General features: G+C 40.6%; 2 protein-coding genes and 1 long non-coding RNA gene across 3 annotated transcripts; 1 reads left to right on the top strand and 2 right to left on the bottom strand.

The window, feature by feature from the left end:
• Nucleotides 1-230: 230 nt before the first annotated feature.
• On the bottom strand, nucleotides 231-4,358 carry LOC18011599 (basic leucine zipper and W2 domain-containing protein 2). The gene is made up of 8 exons (XM_006395844.2): nucleotides 4,213-4,358; nucleotides 3,721-3,744; nucleotides 2,953-3,058; nucleotides 2,800-2,868; nucleotides 1,855-2,348; nucleotides 1,045-1,306; nucleotides 610-818; nucleotides 231-501 (listed from the first exon to the last, which is right to left on the bottom strand). Exons 1-8 carry the CDS (start codon nucleotides 4,215-4,217, stop codon nucleotides 435-437), a joined length of 1,236 nt encoding a protein of 411 aa, XP_006395906.1. The 5' UTR covers nucleotides 4,218-4,358; the 3' UTR covers nucleotides 231-434.
• A 3,630-nt stretch (nucleotides 4,359-7,988) lies between these two features.
• Nucleotides 7,989-10,012, top strand: LOC112083431 (meiosis-specific protein ASY2-like). The gene is made up of 6 exons (XM_024151458.1): nucleotides 7,989-8,244; nucleotides 8,318-8,452; nucleotides 8,518-8,819; nucleotides 8,913-9,212; nucleotides 9,302-9,610; nucleotides 9,689-10,012. The coding sequence occupies exons 1-6, from the start codon at nucleotides 7,989-7,991 to the stop codon at nucleotides 10,010-10,012; spliced, it is 1,626 nt and encodes a 541-aa protein (XP_024007226.1).
• Nucleotides 10,013-12,234: 2,222 nt separating this feature from the next.
• On the bottom strand, nucleotides 12,235-13,930 carry LOC112083540. The gene is made up of 2 exons (XR_002897677.1): nucleotides 12,509-13,930; nucleotides 12,235-12,402 (listed from the first exon to the last, which is right to left on the bottom strand). It is a non-coding gene; the product is annotated as an uncharacterized LOC112083540 (long non-coding RNA).
• Between the last annotated feature and the right edge of the window lie 872 nt (nucleotides 13,931-14,802).

Here is a 14,802-nt window from a genome sequence, read left to right as displayed (position 1 = left end):
TTCGAATAGAGTTTGTTCTTATGGCTTATGCGATCCATGTCTGGAGAAATACAAGATATTAGAAAAAGTCTAATGTTCTAGACTTCTAGTTTCCAATAACAACCTAATTTTCTTGTTCAGTATTGTATTTTGATAAAGCATAATGTACTAGTTATAAAAACGAATTTTTGTTTTTGTTTTGAGTATTAATTTTTTCATCCACTTCAAAAAGAATACTCAAAAAACCGATATGGAAAACAGAAACTGACAAATCTTCAACAAAAGAGGGAAACATAATCATCTCAAAGCAAGACTTATTGCCAAGCAAAAATACTTCAACAAAAGCAGAGTGCAGCAAAAGAGTAGAACATAGAAGAAAAACTCTCGAGTTATTATTGTCTTGAGCTAAATAAAAACTTCATTGCTTGTTTTTTTATTAGAAACATGGTTTCCACTCACTCTTCTTCCTCCGCCTCTTCAAGCCAATTCACAAATGGCTCTAGGCTTTTCACAAAGGTTTGCCTGCAACATTCACCACAGGAAACATCAGAGATAGTTCTTTGAAAATCGCCACGAGACAGATCATTTAGCTGAATCATTTTTGTTTATGGAGAAACTAAAGTGCCATACCTGCCCTTTGAGTTGGTTCCTTTACGGAACCAATGGAGAATGGTGTCTTCAGCGAGAACATCCAGTTCATAGAGCGACCTCACTACTTCTGGGAAAACTTTCATAAGCTTTGCATCCTCGTAGCATTGCATTTGGATTTTGTACATCAGTTCCAGCTCTAGCTTTCCGCTGCTGCAAAACGTGTTCAGAAGTGGAGCCCATGCTTTAACCTACACACAAGTCATAAATCAAGTGACAATATTAAGAGTGATCACGTATATAAATTCATTCATGACTACCAACTAAAATTGTCATATAGGACGCAATTTTGTGGTCAAGTCTACAGTGCTTACTTCAACGATTCTGAGATTAGCATAAAACTCACTTGGAGTTTGTGGGATAACACAGACTTAATGGAACTCTTATGTGACATGACAGGCATAAAATGAATTTTACCTGGCGCAGTACAGAATTTGCATTTTGCTGCTGGTTTTTTCCAGACCACTGAACAGCATCCATTAAACCATCCCAAATGACACGCACAACCTCAATCTCTGGCAACTTTGCATCTTTGACCAGCTGCTTCACAGTTTCAATGACTTCATCTACACTACTTTCCTCTGTGACTTTGCTTGTAAGAACAGTTTTGATCTCCTTCAGTTTCACCTCAAGCATTTTCTTTGCATGGTACTCTACTAGGTCAGGCAATCCCTCATTCCTACAAATCCAACAAGTAAACACAGTTCTTAGTCAATGATACGTGCTAATACAGCATACAGAAGACAATGTTTCGGAGTGCAAAGGCAGACGAATGAGGAATATATCATTAGCAGGGAGAATTCTGTACAATATGCTTGATTAAAGAATATTTAAAACAGAATATTAAGCAGGAATATTATACGAACAAAGGAGTCAAAGATTAATGAAGACATGGGTTAAGATAGCTGACAAATGAAATCATATTGTAGTGTACACATAAAGAAGTCACAGATGACTTAAATAGCTGACAAATATAATCTGTTGTCCATACATTGTCACAGTTAGGCAGCTAAACAGAATGTGCAATTTTACATGCAATCCCAATGGCAGTGACAACGGTTTATACAATTAGTGCAGCTTTTCCCACTGTGGAACAAACTCCAGCAAATCAAATTTGAGAAATGCATGCAGTTAAAGGTGCTAGAGAAGCTGATATCCGTTACCAATCAACAAAGTAGTGTAATATAACTGAGTGCAACAAACAAAGTTCAAGGGAGAGAAACTCACGTAAAATGCTCAGCAAAGCTTTCGGCAGATCGCCTCACGGGTGGTAAGAAATCCACAAGGTTGTCTTCCATTTTACCACGCCTCAGAATGGAAATCAAGTCTTCAAGACTGTTCTCAACCAAATACTCCTTGAAGAAGTCTGTTACGAACGTGAGCACTATCCCTTTGGCAACAAGATTATCCTTGAGCAAAGGCTGGAAGACAGTCTCTGGAGGTAATCCTGAGAGCTTCTGGGAAAAGGCAAGTGCTGTGAAGATCGCAAGCTTCTTCCTTTCATTTTCCTCAAAAAGCTCCAGCGACTGCAGGAACCTCCGTGTAACATTTTCAAGGTTCTTTATGAGGGACGGCCTCCTCCGCAGAATTTTCTGTATATAGACAACAGATGGTAAAATGGCTTCACGCTTGGGTTCACAATCGATTACAGAGTAAGGATGGCGTTCACCCTCATCAGGTTTCACTGTTCCAGGTTGTGTACGTCCTCCTATGAAAACAACCTTAAAGGACAACAAACAGCAGACAAAAGAAATTTAATAACAACCATCCGTTGAATAGATGGAAACAGATTTTACAATAACAAGAAGAAAAAAAAATCCAGGAAGATTTCTACAGGACCATAAAAATATGAAGCATATAGATTTAGATTTCTTACATATTAAACATATATCTTTCTAAACAATTGGACATCAGAATTTACAGAAAAAGGCGGTGCCCAACTCTAGAAATGTAAGCCCCTCCTTGCGAAGAAACAAGAAGTTGCTAAGTGAAAATGAATACACGAAGAAGTATTTCTAAGGCTTAGCAGCAGTAAGTAGTTTCTGCTAAAAAGAAAATAGTAGTACACTTTTCAATCTCACAATGAAAAAACAAGCAAAAGGTTTGAATACACTGATCCACATAAAAAAAGACCACAAAGAAAATGGCCACAAAGTTTCGTTGTAAAATTACCTCAAAGAAGATGTCACCGTATCTTGAGAAATTAAGATCTGATGACTCAACACTTTTGGCAACAAGTTCCTAAATCAAGAAAACAATTTAGAAAAAACACATATAATAACAAGTAGGGCATAAAAATATGTACAGGAAATAAACCAAATATACCAGATCACCAGCATTATCCAGGTAAATCTGGACCACTGCATCAGAAAAAGCAGCAGGGTCCAGAGGAGCAGCAATGTTCCGCTTGCGGGTCTTAATCCGCGTACCTCTGCGCGTACAGATAAAAGAGTATATAAATCCAAACAGCTTCTAAACACAAAAAGGAAATCTTAAATAACACAACCAAAAAAAAGCATCTCAATTGGAAATCTCAAGTAAAAAGAATATTTTAAACAGGCCTCCTACACTCTAAAATAAGTTATGATAATTTTCTAACAACAAGCTAAAAGACATGATGCAGTGGTTAAATCGAAAGCATTCAGCTAACCTCTGATTGAAAATTAAATGCTACTATAAACAGGGTTCTGACTTGGAACTTAGGTTGCAAAACACAAAAAGCACCAAAACCGTTCGAACAAAAAGCAACCGATGGTTCTAACAACAACAACAGACGTAAAAATTAAGAGTATATAAATACGAGCAGCTTCTAAGCATACATGTTCTGCAAAGAAGAAGATGCTAGAAACTCAGCAGTAAGAAACAAAAAAGCCGCTCAATAAGAAATCTCAAGCCAAAAGAATAAATAAACAAGATCTCCACTCTAAAGGACAAGTTCTATATTATTATCTAACAAAACCAAAAATAAAACTAAAGGACAAGAATCACTATAAACAGGGGTCGCACTTAGAGTCTTAGAGCTTTGAGTTGATGAAAAAAAAAGCACTTAAACTATTCAAATATAGAGCAACGGAAACAAGAGACTTCACTTACCCGAGAGTGGGTTTCTCCTTCGAGCTGCAGAAGAAACGAACAAATATTTATTAGCAAGCTCAAATATTTTTGTAAGAAGATAATGACCAAATGCGAAATCAAGAAAAGGGAACAACTATTGAGAAACGACAAAGAAAACGAAATTTTCTTCATTCCAATCTTAAGAAGCCCTAGCAAATCGAAAATTTTCATTTAGCAACCAAAATCAAAAGATTCAGGAACGTACACACTCTTAATTGAATTCCCAATTTTAAAACAAAAACCTAAAATTGTCGCATCCGCGATCCGATTATTTTTACAAGCCCTAATTTTTCATATACCAAATATCTCGAATTCACAAATCAACAGAAATTAAAAACATCAAAAGAAAAGAATAAGAGCTAAAAACATATCATTTCGAAGACGAACAGATTCAAGATTATCGCGACAAAGAAAACGAAGAAGAAGCGATTATCTAATCCATTACACAAAAGTAAAACTGGGGAATCTAACCTCATAAACCAAGATGAAGAGGGATCAAAAGAAGAGAATGAGACTCTGTAGATCTGAGAGCTTGTAAGAAGAAGGAAAAAGGTATCGAGAGTGAAGAAGAAGAAAGAGAAGGAGAGATAAAATGAGAGAAGCTCGAGTAGACGAAAAAAGTGAGTCTGTCTCGACGCTATAAGTAGAGATAACACCGAAGATGTCTATAAAGACAAATTTACCCCTTATTAACCACCCAAAAAATATCTTTAAGATCTTAGACTCGATTGTTCAGAGCCGGTTCGGCTCCTTAAACCGGGCACATTTAACTAAGTTCTACCTTATTCAAAGACAAGAAGAGAAAAATTGTCAAGCAAGATATCAAACTTTTATAAAATTTAACCAAACTATTAACTATGTTTTGTTTTCTTCATTAAATAAAATATACTTATCATTTTAAAGCAAATCTAATTATTTTGTCGATGTTAACAATATAAAAACGATAGTTAACACTATTAAATTCTCATAAAGACCTCCGGAAATCAGGGGTCGCTCTCAAATCGAAAGAGATGAGGGGTCGTGGAGTTAACCAAGGCTACGCTCATGTCCAATATCAATAGGTTGATTATTTTGCTCATGTATTTTACAAAAAGAAAAAAACTCGACTGAAAAGAGAAAGGAAAATGGTGGATAACGAATCAGCTATCCCTAAACTTGCGATATTACCACTATATCATCAAGCAGAGCCGGTTCGTGAGACTTTGGCGCCTAAAACCCAATAAAAAATTTAGTAGTTAAACAAAAAAATCACAAAACAGCACCCTCAAGATTCAAACCTACAACGAATGGGTTATAATTTCTTACATAAACCACTACACTACATTAGAAATTCTAAAATTTGACTTCCTTAACTTCTATATAATTTTTGGCGCCTAATACATGAGTTTTACCCGCTTTAGCATAAAACCGACCCTGTCATCAAGTAATATGTGGAGTAATTCCCAGTATAACAGTAAAAGCAAAACACAGAATGATGCGCGATAACCATAAAATATGCAAAAATTGATTACATATGGGTCAGATGGTAAAAAAATCTTCAAATTAAGTGTCTAATCTAAACTTCAATTCCACCAAAATCTAAAGATTGACTGTTTGGAAAAAAAATCTAAACTTTATATGTAATTTTTTTGAGTTTTCAACCATTCAATTTTTCTTGTTCAAAAATTTGTAAATGCATGAAGGGTTTCCGAAAAATCTTCATTTTTGGCATATACATGTAAAACATTATTACTATAAATTAACTAGCACACAATGTGAGGTAAAATTTTAGTAGTTATGTTTTAAAAAATTTTGTAAAACTTTTGTCGAGTTAGATTATGCATTTTTACAGTATTCCTATTTTCCTCATACTGTATGTGTAAAAACAATTCACGATATATAACTAATTCTCTTACTGGTTTTATTAGTGATTATTCTTTTAATGCAGTGTTTTTACAGTGCCTTTGTCCCTTGTTTATTCTTATGTGTTTCCCCTTTCAACATCATGAATAAAAGACAACATATTTGAAAACTAGATTTTGTGTCCTCGCATACAACAGTGTCTCGTAGGAACGGTAAAAAGTTCGCTGAGAAGATAGACTTTTGATCAGCTGCGTCGGATTATATACTTTTTCTGACAAATTGTTGCTTTGAATTCGCTACATGCTTTTTACTTGATCTCCATTTGAAATCTCCTCGCAGTTTTCGGAGTAAGGGTTCTTTGAACCGGTATGTATTTGTTAAGCCTAAAAGTGTTCGACGAAATGTCTTAATGAGACTTTTTTTTTTAAAAAAATTTGTCTTTGTTTTAATTTTCAGGGTTCTCAACTTTAGTCTGTTCTTCACTTCTTGAATTTTCTTGATACGGAGCAGTCATGGATGGTAAGTAAATGATTCTTGAGAAATTGGACATTTGTGATTTTTTTTTTTTTGTTTCAAAAAAAAAGACCCCTTTTTCACGTATTTTGTGTTTCCTGTTGGAATTTGGTGAATTCTAATGTAAACTAAGGAAATTAACATTGTTTGGCAGCTTAATTATTGTGAAATGAAATCCAGTCTTACAATTGTTGTTTAGTATCCGCACACGAGGTTAATTCGGTAAATATAACTAGGTGGAGCTCGGAGATTCTTGTTAGATAGAGGTGAGGTCGATGTGATTTCGTCGAGGTCTTTTAAGCGAGGTCTATTAAGCGAGGTAAGAGTTAGTGATCACAAGTATAGAGTATTTTTGTGTTTATTTCAGATTACGGATCCCGTAATAAATGAAGTTACAGGGCTATTTATAGTGTTCAAATTAGGCTACATCTCGGTCAGAGTAGCTTGGACGGCCGGGTAGATAGACCTGACTGACCGTCTATCGGAATGTCGTGCTGGCGAGCTGTTTCATCTACGTCGACGTGGCGAGCTGCTCCTTTGATACGGGAGGCTCATTTCTCCGAACGACCTCGTTTTGGTCTTTGCGAATGGGCTTGTCCATCTTTGATCCTATTGGGCTTCTCCGATTCGCTAACGGGCCTGGTCGAAATTACAGAAAAGGGGGCTGTGCTCAGCCCACCTACAACAATTGTCCCCCCCCAGTCCGTTGATGGAGATGTTGCATCGATATTCAACGCCTCGAACTATGAGTTTTTCAGATCTTAGGACCTCGACGTCGATTGTGGTGTCTTCGGAATCGAGGTGATACTTGGGAGTCGGGGAATGGCGTGTAATCCTTACCGTTGTCAACAAAGAATCGCAAAAAGCAACGGTCGACTTGGGCAACAAAGAGTCGCAAAAAGCAACGATCAACTTGGGAAACGAAAAGTCGCAAAAAGCAACGGTCGACTTGGGAAACGAAGAGTCGCAAAAAGCAACGGTCGACTTGCGAAACGAAGAGTCGCAAGTGGAAGCGTAGTTCGTGGGAAGCGCGTGGAATCCGCCACTAAATAAGATATTGGGAAGCGTCCGGATCATTACTATCTTCCTCGGTAACCGCTAATTTTTCTTCCTTATATATTCTGTTCTCCTTGTCTTCTTCTCATTTTCTTCTCCGTTTACAAAAGGTAATCTTGCTCTCCCTTCTCTCTAGAATTCCTTTCTCTCTCTAGAATTCATCCTTTTGAGATTTTATTTTTATTGTTATCCGACATTGAGTAATGTCTTCGGAGGGTCAGCGTATCGAGTCGAGCTTAGAGTCTGGCTCCAGATCCGATCAGGAAGCTTCTGGGAGTGCTAGCTCTTCTCCTAAGGTGTCTTCGAGGTCCGATACCCAATCGGATCGAGGAGAGTCTCCACTGGTTGAATTGGCGGATCGAGTCCGCTCTGACGGGGCGTCTCCGCGAGGTGAAACTTTGGGTCTTCAAATAGTTCCTTTCGAGGAAGGTCCACGTGATGGTGAGGCTGCGGAGCACGTCGAGGAAGAGGTTGATGAAGGGGGTGAGGAAGAAAACGAACAGGGCGAGGAGGAAGATGAGCAGGGTGAGGAAGTTAGACCTCGACGAAAAGGTTCCAAGCGTAAAGGAGCCATCAAGAATCGCTTGGTCAACATTCCGTCTCAGATGACGGCTCAACGCCTAGAGGAGTTCCAATCGAGATACGGTTTTCGAGGCGAGCTGATGGCGCCAGGGCCCGAAGATTGACCCTGGCAAGCTCCAGAGGGCTGGGTTACGCTCTACGAAGCGTGGTTCAGTCTTTGTCATCTATGGGTGCCTTTGTCGAGGTTGTTGACGGACTATGTCCATCGTCGAGGTATCGCATTCTCGCAAATCCTTCCAGTGGGGATCCGGTTCATGGTTGCAGCTCTTCTATTTGGGAGCGAGGTCGGTGTTAACGTCGATTGGCGTTTCTTCGAAGAGATGACCACCGTCCAAAAGAACAACTCGATCCCGGGCACGTATACGATAAAGGCAAGGAAAAACTGTTCTCTGGTTTACCCCGTCAACAGGACGTCGAGCTGGGAGGCGTCCTTCTTTTACGCGAAGGTGGATGAGGCGTTGGTCGTCGACACGACCAGGGATTTTAGGAGCGAATTGAGCAATAACATCGGTAGATCGCTAGTTCGGTCGTATCTCGAGTCTTTTTTTCTTGTCTCTTACTGACGTTACTTTATCTATTGCAGATCGAAACGTTCAGCTTGAAGCTTTCCCGGAGAATTTCCATGCGAATCTTCAGAAGATCAGAGCTGTTGGGATACAACATTGGCCCGACATACATCGCCGGAGAGTCGAGGCTGCCATCACCCGCATCACAAACGGTAGGTTCGATGTTATCAATATTCCTTCAATAATTAACATCGTCTAACATGTTGTTTGGTTTCAGCTAGCTGGAGGAGAGAAAATCTATTAAGGGAGAGAGCGCTTGCAATGGCTCCTATTCAGATGAACGCGCCCAGCCTTGCTGCACGTCTCAAGGCTAAAAAGAGCGGGAGTAAGGATCGGGGTCCTTCTGCTCCTCGGCCCTTACGTACGGATTCGGTGCCGGCCCAAGAAGAGGTCGAGGTAGTTCCCGAACGAGAGGCGAACCTCGAGTCCGTCGCTGAAGGTGGGGTCGAGGCTCAGAGTGCTGAAGATCAAGTGGAAACTCGACAAATGGATGATGAAGCCGATGAAGCCATGCATTCGGCGAGGCGTGAGGAGAAGAAGCAAAAGAAGAGAAAGCGCGAGGAGAAGAAACAGAAGAAGGAGGAAACCGAGGCTGCTCACCTTGCTGAGAAGGAGGGGGTCGCCAAGGCTAAGGCGAAAGGGAAAAGGAAGAAGCCTTCTGGGGATGGCGACGATGGCGGTCAAATTGGAGGCGAGGATGCGAGCAAACGAACTAAGGTTGATCCAGCTGGTGATGACAAGGCCAAGGAGATCGACTGGAGTTTTTCGTTCGAGTACCCCGAGTCGAGCGAACCGTTTGTCAACAATGTCGACAAATGTGCTGAGTTGTTCGGGATGATAAGGGTCTCCACCTCCGAGGTTCCTGCTGGCACCGATGGGGCTTTTAAGGACATGGCGAGCTTCGCCTTCAAGGTATGTCCGGAACCCTTACTTTACACTTTTGTTTGTGGTCTATCAGTGAGGTCGACTAAAGTGGTTCCTTTTATCATTATTTTTTTTAGTTCATAGAGAACTGCAACCGCGCAAGGGGACAGTACATGCGCTGGCTCCGGAATTTTGCTGCTCGGCTGAAAAGTGCCCAGGCTGCCGGTGAAAAGGCAGTGAAGGAGGGTGATATCGCTATCGAGCAGCGAAGGGTCGCCAAGGACAATTGGCAGACCATGAAAAGAAAAGCGGAGCAGCTGGACGCCGGTGTGAAGGAACTGACTGAGAAGATCGAGGCGATGAAGCAAGAGAATCTGAACTTAGTCAATAACCTTCAGCTAGTTAATGAGGCTAAGATTCAGGTTGAGAAGTCGATCGCTACCGAGGTTATTCGGGCAAAGCGACATGCTGAAGAGAGGATCGAGGCAGAGACGACCTGAATTTGGGCGGATGCTGAGGCTAAGTACTCAGGTCGAATAGATCGGCTGAGGACTCGTATTGCTCAACAAGAGTCGATCGAGCAAGTTAAGCTTGATCTCGTCCAAGCTCGAGGTACACTGGAGTGCCTCGACCTTTTGAAGGAGCAAGAGATGTCCGAAGTGGAGCTGAGGACCGAACTGGAAACATCGAAGCTCGACTGCGAGCAAAAGCTGGAGAACCTCAGTCTCGCAGATCTCAAGGAGGGCGACTTGCCTCCGCCTTACCCTGAAACTCCGGATGGTGGTTCGGACCATGACGACGTCGAAGATCAAGAGAACCACGAGGACGGCAATCAGCCTGAAGAATAGATCTCATCTGCCTTTTCTCTCTTTGCTGTCGCCTCTTTTCTTTTTACTTTTCGTTTTTCCTCGTTTGTAATGACTCGACCTGATCTCATTAATGAATGTTCTTTTTCCAAGTATCAACTCGCAATTTGAATCGTAAAAAGACAATAGAAACGAGATATACTAAGCAAAGCAAAAGGACTGAGACGAGGTGAAAATTTGTTTTGACAAAACGATCGGGACGAATAGAAAATCTTTTTAACAGGATAACTGGTGTGAGATAAAACTGGCATAATAGAACAATAGTTGCGAGGTGAAACTCGGCTTAAGGGAACAATAGGTGCGAGGTATGACTCGGCTTACCCTGTTTTATTTCATAAATCGTGTCCGAATAGTGACAATGATCTCGACGTAGTTATTCGGGTGATTTAAGAAAGGATGCGGAACTGGTCCCGGCTTATTCTCTTATAATCATAAGGTTTTTGTTCCTTAAGATTTATTAAGAGGTTGCATTGTAGGGAAATGCGTATTAGGAGATCGAACATCTAGCTAGGATGTCGATGTTAAAGATGTCGATATAGCAGATGTCGATGTAAAAGATGTTGATATAAAAGATGTCGATATAAAAGCAGACTTTATTAATAGCTGTACCTCGTAAGAGGTTGCCTACGTACCCAACAAACTGGGATCAAGCCGATCGTAGTTCACATTCGAGATCTAGCTCGACCTCTTAATGTTCATCGAGTTTTTTTTTAGTAGTAGTACCGCTTAATGTTCATCGAGTTCCATGAGCGAAGTATCATTTCGCCGTCCATTGTCATGAGCTCGTAAACGCCGGGTTTTACGACGTTGGTGATCTGGTAGGGCCTTCCCACTTTGCACCCAGTTTTCCGGCGTTGACTTCCTCGGTATTGTCGAACACTTTGCGAAGGACGAGGTCGCCATTTTCGAAGTGCCTACCTTTCACTTGTTTGTTGTAGTAACGTGTGATCTGCTGCTGATAGTTTTGCATGCGTAATAAAGCGCGATCTCGCTCCTCTTCGAGCATGTCGAGGCTATCTTTTATCATTCTTTCGTTCCTTTTGCTGTCTTGTGTCAACATTGTTCTGCGTATGCTCGGTAGACCGACCTCGGCGGGGGCTAAGGCTTCCATACCGTGAGACAATGAGAAAGGAGTTTTATTCGTCGATCGTCGCGGTGTAGTTCGATGTGACCATAGAACTCCGTCTAACTCGTCTGCCCATAAACTTTTCTTATCTTCGAGTCTCGTCTTGATGCCATCGAGGATGGTCTTGTTGGTTGCCTCGGCTTGGCCGCTTCCTTGTGGGTATCGCGGTGTAGACTTGCTTAGCCGTATTTTCCATTTGGCACAGAAGTCTTCGAATACGTCGGAGATAAATTGAGGACCGTTATCGGTGACGATCTCGTAGGGTAGTCTGTGGCGGCAAATGATGTTTTTCCAGACGAAGTTCTTCACATCGGTTGCTTTGATTTTGGCGTAAGATTCGGCCTCACACACTTTGTAAAGTAATCGGTGATGATAAGTATAAATCGTTTCTGTCGGGATCGAGGAAGCGGACCTACGATGTCTATCGCCCATCGCATGAAGGGATAAGGCAGCGAGGAAACGGCCAGGAGCTCGGCTGGCGCGTGGATCATCGGCGCGTGCCGTTGACATTGCTCGCAGCGAGCTACGAATCGATCACATTCTGTTAGCATTGTCGGCCAAAAATGGCCGTGATTTTGATTTTTAGAGCGAGAGATCGACCATTGGAGTGATTTTCACATGCTTCCTCGTGTGTTTCTTTCATGACATCGAGCGTCTCCTCGCCGTTCAGACAGTTGAGCAGGGCTCCTGTCACTACAAGAAAATAGCTATATTATGACAAAAAAATTTAGTCACAATAAACACAATTTCGTAACAATAAAATTATTGTGACGGAGTTGTCATGTTTTTTGAAGAATCACAATACAATGGTCACAAATTTTTTTTCGTAACAAAAACGTCACATCTGTTATAGTATCCCAATTCTGTCACTCATTTTGACAAAATTTTAGTTCTAAATCATCACAGGGATTCGTTGCATATTCGTTGTTCTTACCTACTATCAATTGCGTCATTTATTTTGACGAAACTTTATTGCAAATTGTCACAACTAATGACATAAAGAACATTGGCTATTGATCTTAATTTGCAACTATTTTTCGTCCTAATTAACTACTAATTAACTAATAATAAACAGACATTTTAAAAAAACTATATTTTCATAACATGAAACCATGATACAAAAGATCAGTATTACAAAGTAAACGTACATAATTAAAAATAAGATTATACAGCTTGTAAATAAACTTGTGAATAAAGGATAGGTTGCTCAGCATCGTCCTCGGATCTCAAGCTTGATCTTTATCGCCTAGCAGGAAATCTCAAACTTGTTGTTTTCTTTGCCCGAAGAAGCTTTCATCTGGTAAAAATTAAGAGACTGAAACAATATCTTTGAAATCGAAAAGAACTGCTACCTTTAGTGGAGAATTTTAAGCAATATCCTCTTTGTCCTTAGGGTTGTTTGGCTCAAACTTCTGAACCTGTCAAAGGTTCACATGTAATCAAACCAGTTTTTCTGTTTTCACCAAGAATCATCTACTCATGTTGATACTATGCAAAATCGAATGGTGAAGAACTGGAACTAGGCCATTCCCTCACTCTGCAGATGGCCAACCGACTTAGCTTCCTCCTGCACGAGGAAGAACACAACACAAAAGTAACAGTAAAGAAATCAAACAAACTTTGACAAAACATATGATTATATCAGTCCGAGTCCTGCTTTGTGCGTATTCCAGTGCCAAGTACGGAGTACCTGGAAACAAAATCCAATAACTGAGAGGTTATCATTAAACTTGCTACATATCCTAATACTCGAAGCCACATCAAGGGATATATGTGTTGTAGTGGCAGAGCTGCTAGCAAGAACAGCAGTAGAAATAGAAGATGGAAGACCTGTGCAAAACAATGCTTCTTTCAGAACAAACCATAAGGATACAGATACTATGAAGCCAACATTCAAAGGAGATCAAACTACAAGAGCCAACTTTCTACATTCTTCTTCCCGTTCCTATGAAACTAACAACTCCAAAACAAAACCAAGCTTTCACGGTTTATTTATCCTATAGAAAGACTTTTGGAACACGATAACACCAAAAAAAACACAAGAATCATTGACAACAATATAGACTCTTGTCACCAAATTTTCTCACAGCACTTCATATCTGTATTCAAACATTAAAAACCAAGTAAACAGCAAAACCCACTCAAAATCTCTGAGCAAAACTACCAAATCAGATAGGGGTTTTGTAAGAAATTTCAACCTTTGTTTCAATGAACAATGAAAAAAGGTACCTTTTTCTTTTTATGAAAATCCCTAAATACTTAAAAACAATAACAAGTCCTGCACAAAATCAAAACCCAGAATCAATTAGATTCTCTCTGTAAGAAATACTCACAGAAGGTACAGAAGAGATAGAGAGGAAAGGCCATACCTTTAAGGTCTTAATGTTCTTTCCGAGCATGCTCTCTCTGCTATCTACCGGACCATACAGTTCCTCGAAAGCCGTCGCGATCTATACCTCTGTCTCGTCTGCTCCTTCTCGAAATAAGGCGGCGGGACGAAACTTCTGGAGGAGACGGCAGGGCATAGACGGCACTGGAAGTTATTTCTGGGGTTTCATCCTCGAAGAAGAACATCTCGATTTGGTTGGAGGAGGTCTTGACGAAAGTGAGAGATGAGGAGCGCTTGAGAAAGCTGAAGAAGACGATGGGTCTCGAGGAGATGATGCGAGAGGTTCCATTTGTGTAGGGAGAGAGAAGAAAGGGAAGAGAGATACAGTGGATCTGAAACAGCCAAATCCATCGGGACCTAGGGTTTGAGGATTACTTGAAGGCAAACGATAAAGGGTAAAAATTAAGGGACGGCACCTTTTTTTTTTTGGTAAAGGAAAAGTTTTCCGCTAAAAAATTAGAAAGAAAAAGGTCGGAACTGAAATAAGGCTCAATAGTTTAAGGCATTAAACCTTACCATAACTTTTAAAACCAAAAGACAAATAAATAATTAGGGGGAGTAAAAATTTTCACCAGCATAATATATCCTAGCGTGTATCAATTTAGAAACGATATTAAAAGTTTTAAGATATATCAACCATAGCGTAAACACCTAAACCACTATCATCTATTAAAACTCAATATTCTTGTAGTGCATCAACTATAAATAAAAGATTCAATAGCTTTTACTTTCTTTTTTTTTTTAATATTATATTAATCAACCCAAACCAAAAATTAGAAATGGTTTACAGAAAATTGAAATTAAACAAAAACCGAAAGAACCAGACAATGGTTTACAGTTCTCCAACACCGGCACGCCGGCCCATCGCCGGACCTCCGATCTCGACTCTAACCCTCAATCCGGTCATCAGAGGAACGAGAAACTGGCAGACGAAGGAGGATAGTTAAACCCAACCCCTTCACCGCCAGATCTGTCTTTGTAACGCAGCAACCGAATCACCGACCACCGCGACCCTCTTAGACACGCCGTGCAACCCTCCGAGCCGCCTCGTGATTTCCGCTACAGAGCAGCTCGATGAGTGCTCTCCCTCCGCGATTTACACCGCCATCCCCGAGCGGATCCAAATCCGGTGAGATCGAGCAACTCACTGAACGAGTCTCTAAAGCCCACAACCACCACTCTGCCTCAACGAAACGGCTCCTTCACACCTCAGCACCGCCGGAGAAGAAGAAAGGAGCGTTCAATTTCAAAGGTCGC

Source organism: Eutrema salsugineum, unplaced genomic scaffold (genome assembly GCF_000478725.1).
Source record: "Eutrema salsugineum unplaced genomic scaffold, Eutsalg1_0 scaffold_6, whole genome shotgun sequence".
Taxonomy (NCBI): Eukaryota; Viridiplantae; Streptophyta; class Magnoliopsida; order Brassicales; family Brassicaceae; genus Eutrema; species Eutrema salsugineum.
Note: the sequence above shows the minus strand (reverse complement) of the source record. Positions and strands in the feature narration are given on the sequence as shown.

Coding starts and splice junctions, on each gene's coding strand:
- LOC112083431 (XM_024151458.1), top strand. CDS start 7,989: ATGGTTGCAGCTCTTCTATTTGGGAGCGAGGTCGGTGTTAACGTCGAT. Junction 8,245..8,317: donor CGAATTGAGCAATAACATCG/GTAGATCGCTAG, acceptor TATCTATTGCAG/ATCGAAACGTTCAGCTTGAA. Junction 9,213..9,301: donor TGGCGAGCTTCGCCTTCAAG/GTATGTCCGGAA, acceptor TATTTTTTTTAG/TTCATAGAGAACTGCAACCG.
- LOC18011599 (XM_006395844.2), bottom strand. Junction 3,059..3,720: donor AAGGAGAAACCCACTCTCGG/GTAAGTGAAGTC, acceptor CTGTACGCGCAG/AGGTACGCGGATTAAGACCC. Junction 819..1,044: donor CAAATTCTGTACTGCGCCAG/GTAAAATTCATT, acceptor ACTTGTGTGTAG/GTTAAAGCATGGGCTCCACT.